This window comes from Melospiza georgiana, chromosome 7 (genome assembly GCF_028018845.1).
Source record: "Melospiza georgiana isolate bMelGeo1 chromosome 7, bMelGeo1.pri, whole genome shotgun sequence".
Taxonomy (NCBI): Eukaryota; Metazoa; Chordata; class Aves; order Passeriformes; family Passerellidae; genus Melospiza; species Melospiza georgiana.
In genome coordinates, this window is record NC_080436.1 from 21,774,575 (window position 1) to 21,790,917 (window position 16,343).

The 16,343-nt window shown below is 37.2% G+C and overlaps 1 protein-coding gene across 1 annotated transcript in view; it reads left to right on the forward strand.

The window, feature by feature from the left end:
• Positions 1-16,343, forward strand: part of LRP2 (LDL receptor related protein 2) — a 110,138-nt gene that overhangs the window by 59,985 nt on the left and 33,810 nt on the right. Inside the window, exons 34-50 of the mRNA XM_058028332.1 lie at positions 718-861; positions 1,825-1,934; positions 2,833-3,010; positions 3,327-3,540; positions 3,988-4,227; positions 4,361-4,549; positions 5,543-6,463; positions 7,015-7,180; positions 7,652-7,810; positions 8,720-9,009; positions 9,982-10,185; positions 10,554-10,796; positions 11,397-11,522; positions 13,213-13,332; positions 14,141-14,272; positions 15,137-15,338; positions 15,791-16,086. Coding sequence (XP_057884315.1) covers positions 718-861; positions 1,825-1,934; positions 2,833-3,010; positions 3,327-3,540; positions 3,988-4,227; positions 4,361-4,549; positions 5,543-6,463; positions 7,015-7,180; positions 7,652-7,810; positions 8,720-9,009; positions 9,982-10,185; positions 10,554-10,796; positions 11,397-11,522; positions 13,213-13,332; positions 14,141-14,272; positions 15,137-15,338; positions 15,791-16,086 — 3,934 coding nt within the window. The remainder of the gene's footprint in view (positions 1-717; positions 862-1,824; positions 1,935-2,832; positions 3,011-3,326; positions 3,541-3,987; positions 4,228-4,360; positions 4,550-5,542; positions 6,464-7,014; positions 7,181-7,651; positions 7,811-8,719; positions 9,010-9,981; positions 10,186-10,553; positions 10,797-11,396; positions 11,523-13,212; positions 13,333-14,140; positions 14,273-15,136; positions 15,339-15,790; positions 16,087-16,343) is intronic.

Below are 16,343 nucleotides of genomic sequence, written 5' to 3' on the forward strand. Positions count from 1 at the left end.
ATTTTTGGTTTTTTTTTCCCAACTTGCTTTCTTTACATTTTGCAGCTCTGAAGTAAATACAATTTTAAAAATAACTAATTTTAAAGTGTATTCTGTGCCACTAATAAAGAAATTAAAAATTGTTTAATTATTTGTTCTTTTAAAGTTAGAATGTTTAGTTCAATGAAGTAGTTAAATAGACCTATTTAAGCAAATCTTTGCCCGAGAAACTACTTAAGTATTGAGAATCTGTTTCATCTTCTCTGTAGTCTGAAAAAATATTCTTGACAGATGTCAGCCAGCAGACACAGCTGACATATACAATAGGGTGGGAGGTCAAGGGCAAGTTAAATCCTGGCAAGTGCAATGGGAGGTGCCTTTGCAGGGCCAGTGTTTGCTGTTGGGTGTGCTTTGGGTGGGTCTGGACAAGGCCTGCCGAAGGTGTGCCTCCGGGCTGTGCCCCCCCGCTGCATCCCCTGCAGGCCTCAGGCTTCGGCTGCTCCAAACAGAGCTGACACACCTGTGTCAGTCATGGATCGCCCTCTGCAAAAAAGATATTTCTGTAGTTCCTGTGCTCCATTTTATGTTCCTGGTTCTGCCCTATCTCTGCCTTCTTCTGCCTAGAACTGTGCTAGCATTAGAAAAGATTGCAGTATAAAAGAAGTGCTAGTATAGTTGGAATAGAAGAGTGTTTTCTGCTCTTGACATTTTTAAACTTTTGCTGTTTTTCTTTTCAAGGGTGAAATTCACAGAGTGAGGTCAGATGGAGCCAACAGGACAGTGTTTGCTCCAGCAGCTGTTATTGGTGCTCCTACTGGTCTGGCACTAGACTGGATATCTGCAAACCTGTATTACACTAACCCAGGGACACAGTCAATTGAGGTAATTATTTAAGAGAGACAACTGGAAAATAAGAGCCTAGATTTTTCACTGCTATGTATAGAGGTTTAAATTAGTAATATTTATTTCGTGAAAAACTTAAATTAGATTTACTTTAAAGTGTAATCTGTCAGTAGAAAAATACGAACTTGAACAGAAAATTAATTTAAAGATAGTCAAAAAGATTGAAAGCAATATATTCTGGATGCTTTATTTGTGGATAGATCTACCCTGCAAACTTTATTTGTGTATAAATTTCTTTTTTTGTTTTCTCCCTACAATGCCTTAGGCTTCTAGTGTTTAACACACAGATGTGTTTAACACTGTGATGACTAGAGTTAATATTGTTATTGTCCTTACTTCAAATCAATGATCCCAAAGCAATGCCTCTGATAGTAAAGGAATGCTGCCATTGAATGCAGTAATATCCATTCCCAAATGCTTTGATAATGTATCATGTAGCTTTCTAGAGACAAGCAGTCTCATGGTATATGAAGGATAAAATTGTCATTCAGAGTAGGGAAATGGAGGATAAGTAATGTATTATATAGTAATGACTGTGAATAAACCCAGTCATTAGTGTTCTTGTTCCAAAATATAAATGCCTACTATTAAATTAAAAGGCAGCTAATTTTAGCGAGTGAAACGGAATACTTCCTAAATCAGAATTTCATCAAACCATTCAGGCCTTGAAGATAATATGGAAACTGAAAGATAAATTGTTTTTATGCTTAGGAGCCTTCCTTGTTATCATAGGGAGGTTCTTAGCTGCAAGCAGCTCTTTCTAGGGGTGCGTGTTAGAGAAAGGTGGTGGTTAGAGTACAGAACAATGTGCTTTTTCTTCATGCTATTCAAGAAAGTCTTCTGCAATTTCAACTCTGTGTTGATTTAGGCTTCATTCCTGTAATTTGAAAATGCACTGTAAGTTGTGTATTGCATGGTCTGATAAGGTCAATGTTTGCATAGGTCCTGAAGCTGCATGGCGACATAATGTACAGGAAAACACTGATTACCAATGATGGCACCTCTCTGGGAGCTGGCACACCAATTGGTTTGGCAGTTGATCCAGCAAGAGGGTAAATTTCCAAAACTGCTATTGTATTTGCTCATGAATATATTCTCCGTATTTTCTTGTTTTTTTAAGATTTTCATCCTGGAATTGACACAGTTTGGTTTGTTTCATTAATGTGCAGAATTTATTTACTCTTTTTCAGCTGTAAAAAATAAGTGCATAGCTTCCTAAATTATTACATAGATGTTCATCCTCCTTAATTTACAATATACTTGTATAGTACAATTTTTAATGTAAAAAAAAAAAATCAGAATATTATGATTATGAAAAAATCCCTGAAAAATGGGAACCCAGAATAAAGAGTACTCCAAAGTCTTTCTGTAAAATATCTTGTGATGTCTGACTTGAGCCTAGAAAGATGTATTACATGGGAAAAATGTCACATGTTAAAAAGTATAGCGCTAGATGTAATTTTGCTGCTTGTTCCCAAAAAGAACAATTTGCCTTTTTTTTTTGTTTCATCTAGATTTTTTCTGATTCTGTTGTTTTAATTGAAAATTGAAACCAAACTCACTCTGAAGTGTTGCAGCCATCTGTGAAACAGAATTATTACTATTATTATAAGGAGGTGTCCTTTTATGCTCTAGTCATAATACTCTACTGCATTTACCTGCTGATGGTATCATGGGACGAAATAGGCGAGGTTAAGGATTTCTAAAAGTTATTTAAGAGGCATTCCTCTCTTTCCAGAGAAGCAGGTGTTTCTCTTTGTCAAGAGAACAAGCATTCTTCTCTTTCTCAAATAAGCTCTTTTTAACTGTGGTTTGATTCAGCATGAGCTCTGTTCAGCATGTGCTGAAGTGTTTGACAGAGGAATTGGTTTTAAGCATATGCTCAGGCAACTCTGACCCATTGATTTCTCTTGCCAGTTTTGCTAACAGATCTGCTAATGTCTCTTACAGGAAGCTGTACTGGACAGACCAGGGAACTGACAGTGGAGTCCCAGCAAAGATTGCCAGTGCAAACATGGATGGCTCAGGCATACAAACCCTCTTCACTGGCAACCTGGACCATGTAGAGTTTCTTACCATTGACATTAAGGAACAAAAGTTGTACTGGGCTGTCACAAGCACAGGGATGGTAGGAGATATATTTTTAATAATTATTTCTTTACTTGTCTCTGCATCTATAGTTCACATGAGTGATTTAGTTACTTCAGTTTTCTTTTATAAATGGGAGTTGCAGGACCAAGCAAAATCTGGATAGTTGTTATTAAATACCATCAAAAGTATAAGATCAGAAATCATATACTGCTTGCCTTTTCTTCCTACCTTGTACCTAAATATTTAATGCACAAAAGAGAGTTTAGTATCATGAGTTGCATTTTTGTTTTATATTGTAACACTGAACTGTTGCTATAGGAAATATAATCCTAATCTTTAAAATGATTTCTTAGATTGAGAGAGGCAATTTGGATGGTACAAATCGTGTGACTCTGGTGGTTCACCTTTCTCATCCCTGGGGAGTTGCTGTGTATGGGACCTTTCTGTACTACACTGATCGAGATTATGAAGTGATTGAACGAGTTGACAAGGCCACCGGTGCAAACAAAGTCGTACTGAGAGATAATGTCCCAAGACTGAAGAGCCTACGAGTGTATTACAGAGACAGTGAGTATTTGTAGAGAGATGTTTCAGGATATTCAGCTTGCAAAAACTCAGACTTTCCTTAGAGACAGAATGGTTGCGCTTTCAAAAGATATGCTTTGATGTGGTTTACAGGAAAAGTGTCAGCAGCATTTTGCCTGATTTTGGTAAAGAGATGCTCCACCATCTAGTTAAGGCATCTACTGGCTCGTGTAGTTTTACTAAAGTCATGTTGACTAAGAAATTTTGTTACTTTAGCTTCAAATTTGTTTTATCTGGCTGTTGGCCCCATTGATCTTAGATGACAAGAGAGCATTGCTATCACATCTATGCTAAAATGTATTCTGATTAGGATTTTTATTTTTGTCAGCTGATTGTTAATACTATACAACTATATGCATCTATGTATATCTATGGGTGTTTGTGATAATACAGTTGAGATTTTTGTTTTGCCATGTATGTCTTTTGCAGATTCTGCCGGTTCCACAAATGGCTGCAGTAATAATATTGGAGTGTGCCAGCAGCTTTGCCTGCCTGTACCTGGTGGATTATTCACCTGTGCCTGTGCTACTGGCTTTCAGCTAAATCCTGATAACAGAACCTGTTCCCCATACAGTTCATTTGTAGTTGTTTCTATGCTCTCTGCAATTAAAGGATTTAGTTTAGAGACATCAGATCACTCTGAAGCCATGGTACCACTGGCAGGAAGAGGTATGTGAATATTATAATAGGAAAAAATCTTGTCATACCTGGTATTTTGGCATTTCTTTCTAGCACAGCACATACTTTAAAGAATTTAGTTTCTATAAAAAATCATTAATTAATACTTTTCAAAATATTTCAGGACGAAATGCACTTCATGTGGATGTTCACATGCCTTCTGGTTTCATTTTCTGGTGTGACTTCAGTAGCACAGTTTCTTCTCAGAATGCAATACGTAAAATTAAACCTGATGGTTCTTATTTTAGAAATGTTGTTACAAACGGAATAGGACGAAATGGGATCCGTGGCATTGCAATTGACTGGGTAGCAGGTAAGCGCAGCTGATTGTAGGAGAATGTTATTCTTTACATATTATAAAATTTTTAGGCTAACAAGCAGATTCTATTGGAACAATTTTGATTGGAAGTACTATGGTTCTAGCTTGTGGTTTAATGGACTGATTTGAAAATAAGAGGAAGTAATGAATGGCTCTTATGTTTATTTATATATATCTGTAAAGGTGAAAGTTTATCAGAGAAGATGTACGGAGCTTTTTCTCTCCTGATGCTTTAATATTTGTCTTAGGCCTTTGTTCTTGTCTGTACGTTTGTACGTAGCTATGAACTACCATTGTGCACTACCATTGTGCAGAGAAGAATGCATAAAACCTGTATTATGACATTGTAAATAAGAAAGGACTTTTTATCTACCCTCAGATTGCTGTGTACACATATTATAAGTTATAATGAAAAGTAAAAAACGCAGAAGAAATATTTATCTTTGATCTATAATTTCCACATGTGCACTTCCTGTTCCTATTTAAACATATTAGAGATTAATTAAAATATTAACTCTTCAGAAAGTATTAATCAACAATTACCATTAATACTTTAGTTTTGTGTATATATATATATATATATATGTACTGTATATATGTTTTGCAAAAGTTCTTCAGTTGATTGATAGGCTTGTTGGGATGAGTTTTAGGATAATCATCTGCTGTAAACACTTAATTTAGTTCCTGTATACAGTCTTGTGCCATAAAATGGACTTTATGGTTGTGTGTTTTGAAAGGCAACTGTACTACTGATACCCATGGCCATTCATGAGAATTTAGAAATTAATTGACTGTCAGTTTGGCTGTCTTCTTTCTAATTCATCTGATGGTAGGCAAATACCTTATGCTTCCAAGTACTAACATATTTATGATGGCTATTCATTTTGTGGTTCAGTGTCTTAGCAACTTGTGTTTCTCAGGTATTGATGCTAATATTAGCTTTCTCTTTTGCTTTTCTGATTTTTTTTGTTTTGGTTTTTTATACAGGAAATCTTTATTTTACAAATGCCTTCCTGACAGAGACTTTTATAGAAGTTTTGCGTTTAAACACAACTTATCGCCGTGTGCTTCTGAAAACTACCATAGACATGCCAAGGCACATAGTAGTTGACCCAAAAAACAGATATCTCTTCTGGGCTGATTATGGACAAAATCCAAAGATTGAACGTGCGTTTCTTGACTGCACCAACAGAACGGTTCTTGTGTCTGAGGGCATTGTCACACCTCGTGGGTTGGCCATAGATCACAGCAATGGCTATGTTTACTGGGTGGACGATTCCTTAGATATGATTGCAAGAATTCAGCCCGATGGTGGTGATGTTGAAATTGTGCGTTATGGCAGTCGCTATCCAACTCCATATGGTATCACTATCTTCGGCAATTCCATGATCTGGGTGGATCGAAACCTGAAAAAAATCTTCCAAGCCAGCAAGCAGCCAGGCAATACTGATCAGCCAACAGTAATAAGAGATAACATTAATTGGCTAAGGGATGTTACAATTTACAACAGTAATTTCCAGTCACGTTCTCCCCTTGATGTCAACAACAATCCTTGTTTGGACAACAATGGAGGTTGTTCTCACCTCTGTTTTGCTCTCCCTGACATTCAGACACCGAAATGTGGTTGTGCCTTTGGAACGCTAGGCAGTGATGGCAAGAGATGTTCCATTTCAACAGATGATTACCTGATTTTTGCTCTTGAAAATGGCCTCAGAAGTATCCACCTAGATCCTGAAAACCACAGTCCTCCCTTCCGTGCAGTCAATGTGTTAAGAACTGCTGTGGCCCTGGATTTTGACAGCATAAACAACCGAATATATTTTACACAAAGTTATCCTTCAGGAATAGGAAGAATCAGTTATGTTAGTATTTACTCAGGAATTAGCTCTCCAACTGTAGTTGCATCTGGTAAGTGCACTGAAATACATTACAAATTAATCAGATATTAAAAAAAAAATGACCTGCACCACCTACCACTAGCCTAGGTATTTTTATGCTAAAGGTCAAGGTTGACCACTTAGTTGGGATATCTAATAAAATGCTCTTTTTGCTTTCTCATTTTTTCCTTTTCTGAGATTCTTATTTTATCTTGATCCCAGTGATATGGAAATATAAAACTGGATCGATATTATTCTGTGTATAAAATGGTACATAATAAATTAAAATTATACGTAATAAATTAATATAATGGAGTAAGGGAGGATTCCTGCTACATGAAGAATAGCAACCAGAACTTAAATCTGTGTGAGGGAAATGTCTTTGTAACACTGTTGTATACCCAGGTGTGCCTGATTCCCAAGTATTACTACTCCAGTTTTTTAAAGTGACAGATTTGCACTGGTGCCAATGGCATTTCAAAGAAGTCTTCAGTGTAGTCAAATTATAATAGGTGAAGAGTGCTGAAGTATCTCAGGAAACCATGCTGAGCTTGTGTGTGGTTTTACTTGCATGTGCCTAAGACCTGGGGACTCCAGATGGCATAGCCTTTGACTGGATCAACAACAGAGTTTACTACAGTGACTACCTCAATCAGACCATCAGCTCCATGGCTGTGGATGGATCAAACCGCACCGTGATCGCCCGCGTGCCACGGCCCAGAGCCATTGTGTTAGATCCCTGCAGAGGGTACGTGTTGCACTTTGTTTTGACTGCAGGTGAAATGACAATTTAGACCTTGACAGAGACTGCCAGAGACTTCCTATAACACTAACCCTTTTTCTGTTGTATTCCTTGAATGCTTCAGAAGAATTCTTGTTTCAGTATCAACATTTCCTGAGAGGATGGGACATTACTGTATGATACTGTGCTTTTAATTTCGTTACCAGTTATACTGTGTTATAATTAAGAAAGATAAAAAAGAGATTGACTTTAGTGAATTCACATAGGAGCTGGAAAAAATTTTCTGAGGTTCACTGCAGTGGACCCCAGTGATCCCTCTAGAAGACTCCCTTGTCAATGTGAGCCGAAATAGAGGAAGAGGATCTTTTCTTGTAGTTTTGCAATGTACACTTCAGTAAGGGACATGACAGTGGAAATACCACCAAAAGCAGAGTTTGTGAGTTTTGTTTTATGAAAATATAATTATGTTATTGACAGGTATATGTACTGGACTGACTGGAGTTCAAATGCAAAGATTGAACGAGCTACACTTGGAGGAAACTTCAGAACACCCATTGTGAGCACAAACTTGGTATGGCCAAATGGACTTACCCTGGACTATGAAGAACAGCAGCTGTACTGGGCTGATGCAAATCTGTATGTATTGAAAACACACTTGTTGGTTTACATTTAGTTCATATTTTAATAGCTCTATTTATTTTTCCATTTCTTAGCTGATTTTCAGCATTTCAGTTAAATTTGGTACTGGACATTTTAGAATGTTAGGAGTTACTTAGTAGCAATGCAATGCCAAGTTTTAATATTACTGTGAAACTACTGTGCAATAAGAAGTTATATTATGTCACAGTGTAGTTCTCTGCTTTATGCACTTACACCTGCTGTCTGTTTGTCTTACATGCAATTCAGGACTTTCATAAGTGTCTTCTCCAGCAAATACAATCACAGTACACATTTTACAGTATTCATTGCTCATAGTTAATGCCTATCACCTGTGGAATTGGGCCTGATATTCTTGCTGTTGCCTACCAGGCAGAGCTCTATCTTGAATTTATGCCACAGAATTTCTTCCATCAGCAGGAAAGTTTTAAAAAATGGTTTTGTTTTCTAAGCATTCAAATTTACCCATGGCCTTGGAGAAACCACTGCAACTATCAGACCTTTCCCCTCTGATTCCTAGCATAGAAGTTATTTTTCAGATTTTTTGTTGTATCAGAAGAGTGTTCTCTGTAGTGTAATATAAATCCCATGGCCTGTGTCTTATGGAATCTTCTGGGAAGAAGGTGGCTATTGGATTTATCTGCATGCAGGAGGGCAAGGCACTTGTAAGGGGATGTCTGTTTTAAGAGGAATTCAGGATGTCAAATGGAATGTACACTTTTCTGTTTCAAGCTCTAGTTAATGGAGTTGGGGGAGCATAAGCAGCACTCGAGATACTGGTGAACACTGCTGAAATGCTGGATGTCAGTTGCCAGACTAATTAGGGCGTGATTTTATACATAAGTTAAAAGACTTCTTCAAGATGTAATAATTTCTTTGTTTTTGTAGGCAGAAGATTGAGAGATGCACTCTCACTGGTACAAATCGTGAGGTCATTGTTAGCACTGCTCTGCATCCGTTTGCAATGACAGTGTTTGATCAGCACATATATTGGACAGACTGGAACACACGAAGCATTTACAGAGCTAATAAGTATGATGGCTCAGATCAGATTGTAATGATCATGAATCTTCCACAAAGACCAATGGATATTCATGTCTGGGCAAAAAGTAAGCAGCAGCAGTGTATGAACCCTTGCAACCAGTTCAATGGTGGCTGCAGTCACATCTGTGCACCAGGTAAGCTGTTATGCTTGATGACTGTAAGCTGTTACTCTTGCCTGTTTTAGAGTTTAGACTATAACAATTCTAGTCACATGGGGACAGTTGAAATATTTCTTAGTGTTCACAAATGTTTAATATCTATTTTATTTATAAATGCAATGAAAATATTTGCCATTTAAGATCATGGTGTTTCACCAACACACCTAGGGGTTGTGTCTAAGAATCCTCACAAGTGAAAATTATGGGTTTCTCTTAAACCCAGCTTAAACCAAGCCATTGTTTTCTGGGGTTTAAACTTTCCTTGGATGAGATATGAAGTGAGTGCTGCCGGATATGCTTACCTTAAGAGTATATGCTCTTACTGATCAGATGTTTCCTACAAGATATTCTAAAAATTTATGGTCGCTATTTCTTTATGTAAGTGTTACAGAGCCTTTTCATATGTTGTAGATTTTTGGAAGTTATGATCCTTGACTTTGAAAAAGTAATTCAGTGCATGTTTTCATTTGTAGCATCTTAAATACCATTAAATACCTATCTTGCCTGAAAACAGCTCAAACTGCTCATTAATTTTGAGAAGAGCAGTTTGTCTATTGCAAGAAGTTTTGAACACCTGTTTTGATTTTGAGGGATAAAGTCTCAGTGGATATAGCTGTGATATTTGAAAGCATCACATGCCATCTTGCTACCGCTAAAAAGGCATTTGGACAACAAGCAAGTACTAAGATATTCCAAATTCTGATCTCAGTTCCTCTAAGGAACTCTGAAATAACTTTTGTGGGTTTTAATGGGTTTAATGTGGCTAAGTCACCACACTACTATCTAAGCAAGTAGATTGTATAGGAATTATGAAAATTGCTTTGCCTTTTTCAGTGTTACAACTGTGAGCACTTTCACGGAAACCTATATAAATCATCAATGTTAAATTTGTTTCCTTTTTGTTGTGTCCTATTTTTATCTTTTTTAAACTGGCAAACATCAATTTAGGTCCAGCTGGTGCAGAATGTCAGTGCCCCTCTGAAGGTCGCTGGTATTTAGCCAATAACAACAAGCACTGTATTGTGGATAATGGTACCAGGTGTGATACTGGTTTCTTCACATGCCTTAATGGACATTGTATCTCTGAGCGGTGGAAATGCGACAATGACAATGATTGTGGTGATGGCAGTGATGAGTTGGAAAGTGTGTGTGGTAAGCATTGAAAATAGCTGCTTTAGAATGGATACTCTGCTTGCCTGTTCTGTAGTCACTTTTATGGCTTTATATTCATGGATCTTATGGCTGTAGTTTAGAAATGATCCCTTGCTTGCTCACAGATTTGAGGTATGAAAGACTCGCGGTTTGCTTTAGAATCCAGAAGCACTGTAGTATTGAATTTTTGTCATGTATAGCCAATTTCTATTTTTTTAATTTAAATATGTATTTTACTTTTCATGCAGTCCGTTTTGCAGCTGTGTTTGCCCTGGCAGGTAAAAATATTGTGATTTTACTTGTTACTTTGTCAGAGAACTTTGATTATATTTTATCCACTTTTTCCCCCCCTTTTTTATTTTCTGCAGCTTTCCATACTTGTCAGCCAACAGCTTTCACCTGTGGCAATGGGCGATGCGTACCCTACCATTACCGCTGCGATCACTACAATGACTGCGGAGATAACAGTGATGAGCTTGGCTGCTTGTTCCGAACCTGTGACTCCCACACGGAATTTACTTGCAATAATGGAAGGTGTATATCCCTTCAGTATGTCTGCAATGGAGTAAACAACTGTTATGACAATGGCACATCAGATGAGAGGAATTGTCGTAAGTTGAGCCTTAGTACCTAATGCCTGTTGGTGTCTGACTCTCTAGACAAAGGAAGACGGAAATGTGGTTTTATGTGAAGAAATCTGACAAAACCAGCAAGAAGGACAAAAGTTTTTAAAATTTACATTACACACTGTTTAGTGCTGTTTGAAGCAAGTATAGTTGCTAAATCATGTTCTGGAACACCCTAAGATATTACATAATAAATGTGTGCCTTGAAGCAACAAATGCTCATGCAGTATGTAATGTTAATTCTTGTGAGTAATTCCATGCATTTAAAAAATATTATTTCAGATAACTTGGATTCAGGGTTTATGTTTTTGTAGGATTAGCCTGGAATTTGACAGTGGCCTTTTACTTTGTGTCATGCTATATTAATTATATTATATTTAATAATCAGGAGTGTATATTGGGATCCCATAAGAGCACACTTTAAGATGATTTGCCTTATAAAAGTTATCAGTTATGTTTGTTTTCTTTAAGATGTAAACTGTGATTAGTTCAATATTGGCTACTTTTGCAGTTCATGAAAATAACAGCATAACAGTGTTTAAAGTAGCTCTAAAGCACTTCTTCTTCTTTCCTCCCTCCTTAAAGCGGAGCGTACGTGCCAGTCTGGTTTTACAAAATGTCAAAGCACAAATATTTGCATTCCTCGAACGTACTTGTGTGATGGTGATAATGACTGTGGAGATATGAGTGATGAGAGTCCTACTCACTGTGGTAAGTTAAGAGAGTTAAAGGCCCTTTGTAACTTGTCTGATAGTTCTGCAATTTATTCCACTGCTCTTTTCTTTTAATATAGCTCCAACTGTTCTCAAAACATCTACTTTTGTAATACTGAAGTTATATATACATGATACTATTGTATTATAATTATTTAAATAATACTTTTATTGAATAAAAAAGATGATAAATTTTGGGGAGTTTTAATATAGCATTTGAGGATTGTTCCTTTTGCTTATTTTGGTCTGTATTCTTTATTTTTTACAAGGTGTTTGGCACTTAAGTATTATAGAGAGCTGTCTTTTTCCATAACTTTAACATTGGAATATTCTTCCTTCTAACTGAACAAATTTGTCTATGATCTCAAATTTCTTTTAGCTCTTTCATGTGGTTATGCTTTAGCATATGATATGTTCTTTATTTGATTTTGTGTCTTCTATCTTGATTTGATTCTTGTATCTTCCAGTTAGGATATGGAAGTGCCTAGTTTTCAATCAGCCTTAATTACAAACCAGATTAACTTTGCTAGGACATTTTTATTAGGTAGAAGTTAGGTAGTAGTTTTCCCATATGAAATACTATGGATCAATTTGTAAAATATAATGGATATTTTCAGGTCATGATTTAGTTTTAGTATTGTCTGAGTAGATAATTTTTGCTTTCACTATTTTTTCTAAAGGTATGTGCCTTGAATTAACTATGCCAGAGTTTTTTTTAAATATGAGTTCAATTTTTGTAGCCAAAATGGGGCCACTTTTATCTATGGAGACCAATGTATGGCTATAGTGAGCCTTGTTCTACTTGTCAAAGGTGCGCTTTGTCCCTTTTACTGCTTATGTCCCTGCTGAATTACATAAATTGAGAAGTGGTGAAGGGCAAGGAAGAGAGAGAGAGAGAATGAGAGATGAAAGAAACACCAAGATGTTAATGAGAAATAGTTAACTGTCTTTGTTTTCCATCATTAAAGGCACAGGGAAGAGCAAATTAAAAGGCCAGACTTAATCCTTCTGGAATTTTGAAACCATCAGAGGGTACAGGAAAGTATTGGTAACTGCTGAAGAAATTGTCAAAACCCTTTATACATCCCAGGATCAAGGGGCTTGGCTGAAGTGCAGTACTTGCAGCATGCTGAGCTAGAACTACTCAGTGTTATGGTTTGTTCTTCACTGCCAGTAAGGAAAGATTCCTACCAGCAAGTGAAGAAAAATTGCTATGAGGAAAATTCTCTTCCATGAGATATTACTTCCTCAGTGCACATTTTGATTTCCTGAAGAGCACTGAGTCTGTTACGCCTGGTTTGAGCACTGGAGAAATGAGTACACTGGAATGTGGTCATTTTCCTGTGCACAAATCTCAAGCATAAATGTATAATATATGTACAGTTGCTGCGTGCAGTCTTATATTCAGGGCAAATTCTGTCTGCTTACTAGCTGATACGTATGCCCAGGAAGAAAATCAAGCACATTCTTTTGCGTACCAATATCAAGCTGGTTTGTTCAATGAACTCTTTCCAGAGAGGCTGAGAAAAGACATCCTTTCTAGCAAAATTTTTTCTCTTTCTTTTTTGGGGACTGTAATATTTCTTGCATAACATGGGTTATGCAAGAACATGGACTCAAAAGCGACTTAAAACAAGTTGGAAAGGTAGCAGGAAAAAAAGAAGTCATGCATAGGTTTTTTCTTCCAGTCTCTCTGACTTGCACAAATAGTGAGTTTCGTTGTACATCGGGACGTTGTATTCCTGCCCATTGGTACTGTGATCAAGGAATAGATTGTGCTGATGGCTCTGATGAACCTGCCTCTTGTGGTAAGTCTGCACTCAGAAGATACAACACGATGGGTTATGGCAAATCAGTACTTTGTCTTGTAGGCAGAAGCTTTAATCCAGACTAGTTGGAAAATAAGTATCTTCTGGGTTTTATTCATTCTTGCTAATATGAGTCACTGAGTAATTTGAGTTTTAAATCCTCAAAGCTGTGTAAGAAATATGAAGGTTTTAGTTGCAACAACTGATTGTAATACTCTGAATGTATAACCTCCTATTCCTGTAAGACTATGATGGTAGTGAATTGAATGGCAACAAATAGCAAGTATTTTGGTATTGTTTTGCATGTAGAAGCAGATGTCATACTGTACAGAAAGTGTGCATGTAGTATTACATTTGAGGAAAAAAGGAATGTGGGATGCAGAGGGGAACAGTGTTGACACAGTATATGGGTATCATAGTATTACAGTAAAAAAATCCTGTATGTACAGTAGAAACTGATGGGAATAAGCAGAGGAGTAGGGTAGGAGGTGAAAAAAAGGACAGTGATATCCAGGGAAGAAGAGAAGGAGCTAACTTAACTCACTGACAATTGATAATATAACATAGTTATTATTCTCATTGTAAAAGAATAACACAAGGCAAGATTCTTCTGTGGTTTCTCTTTGCACATTATAGGAGTTGCATCTTTAGCTTAAGAAAATGTTTTGCATCTTATACATTAACTATTTTACAATTAAGCTTTGATTTTACATTTCACTGTCCTAAGCTTCTGCCTGAACTAGTCCTCAGTAGATTTCATGGCAGTGCAGGTTAGTTTAACAAGCATAGGATTGTGTTCATTTTTAAGTGCCCCAAATGCGGACTTGTTCGAGTGACCAGTTCCGATGTGATGATGGCAGATGTATCCCGGCAACGTGGATCTGTGATGGTGATAATGACTGTGGGGATATGAGCGATGAGGATCAAAGACATAATTGTGGTAGGTGGTTAATGCAAGTAGATACTGCACTTTGTCCTGCAGGTGGTTTTTAGAAAACAAAAAACCCCCAAACTCTCATGCACTGCCTGTTTTTCTACCCCATAAAGGTGCATGAGGTACAGTCTTTCTGTACCTTCCTTTTCATGATATTGAATCAAAATTGAATATTTTACTAGTATAAAAACCCAACAAAACATTGTTTTAATTTTGTCATTATTTCTTTTTGAATTGTTGAGTTGAAATGGAGATATAGTTAACCTGGGTTGTGTGTATGAGCTGGGCAGGTAGAGCAGCTTCAGTGGAGATACTCCCTAGTGATCATGCACTGCATCTTATGCATATTAATAACCACATGTTTGTGGCTTAAAATCTTTAAAAACTAGTGAACAAAATAAGTGTATCTGTTCAGAAGGTGAAGGAAGGGAAGGAGGTTCAACAAGACTGGTCCTGCTTCTTGATTCTTTCAAGAATAGCTGGTTATACTTGTAGTCCTTGCCCTTATTAACTAATATTTCTACCTCTGCTTGCTCCCTGGACATGGAATAGCTTGAAAAATAGGGAATAGAGGCTGTTCAGCTCCCAGGAAATCTGGCTTAAAAAGTTTATTTGAGAATCCAGTAAGATGCAGATTTCTGCACATGTCAGCATTGCCTAAGGAATGCTTTGGCTCCCAGTCAGCCTCCATGAAGGGCAACGTGCAATTTTGTAAATGAGATGGTACAGTGGTATCTATCTCTGCATGTGCAGTGGGACATGGCTCTGTTATGGATTATGGGTGGATAACCAAGCTGTTTGTGTGGATGGTGGAGGAGGATGTCACATACACAAAGTATAACTTGGTTAGTGGATGTGCTTTTCCTTCAGCAAACCGCAACTGCACAGCAGCAGAGTTCACTTGTGCCAACAATCGACCCCCGCTCAGGAGGTGCATTCCTCGGGCATGGGTCTGTGATGGTGATGCTGACTGCAGTGATGCTCTTGATGAACACCAGAACTGCACACGAAGATCTTGCACAGAAAATGAGTTTACCTGTAGTAATGGCTTGTGCATCCGTAACACATACAGGTTTGTAACTTCCCAAGCAACTTAGAGATTCTCAAAATTGCTAATTGTGATGGAGCTAATTCAGCCTTTTTTTCACACCATTTAGTTGTAATTAGATCTACATATTGTAATGAAACTGTTTATCTGCTCTGCATTTGTGCATTAGCTTTGACTTGAAAATGCTTTAGAATTTTCTGTTAATATTCCTATTGCTCACCATTAGCTTTTAATCCCTCTTATTGTCACTAGTAACCTCTCCTGGGGTGATTCTGTCTAGCTTGTAATGCACACAGGGAGTATTAGCAGGACTCACAAGATCAGACTATACAATATCACCCCATTTTCTGAAAGTCTGTTCTATGGGAGCTAAAAATATCAACCTTCTTTGGAAATTGGGAGAGTGTATATATTCATCTGCCCTGAAGACAGGGATTGCCTTCTTATATTTGAAGAGAGTGTTCATTCTTCTTCAGGTGTGATAGGCGGAATGACTGTGGTGACAGCAGTGATGAAAGAGGATGCATCTATGAACCGTGTCAACAGCACCAGTTCACTTGTCAGAATGGGCGCTGCATTTCCAAAGCCTACATCTGTGATGGGGATAATGACTGTGGTGATGAATCTGATGAGCTGGAACATCTCTGTAGTACACCAGAAGCAACCTGCTCTCCCCATCATTTTAAATGTGACAATGGAAACTGCATTGAGCTGGTTAAAGTCTGCAATCGGTTGGATGATTGCTTAGATAACAGTGATGAAAAAGGATGTGGTATGTATACATTTGTTTGTACTGCCTAATTTAAAAATCTTAGGCACCTTTGAAAGAATACACTCTTAAGACAATTCTTTAATTCCGATCATATCTATTCCATGGCTGTTCCTCAGAAATTAAAATTATAAGAAATGTAACTTTTAAATTTTTTTGCTTTAATTAAGTCATACTTATCACATGCTGCTTTAATTGACTGTGTTGATGAGCTAATGATATAAACAAAATGTATTTCAGACATTGTTATGCATTACCCT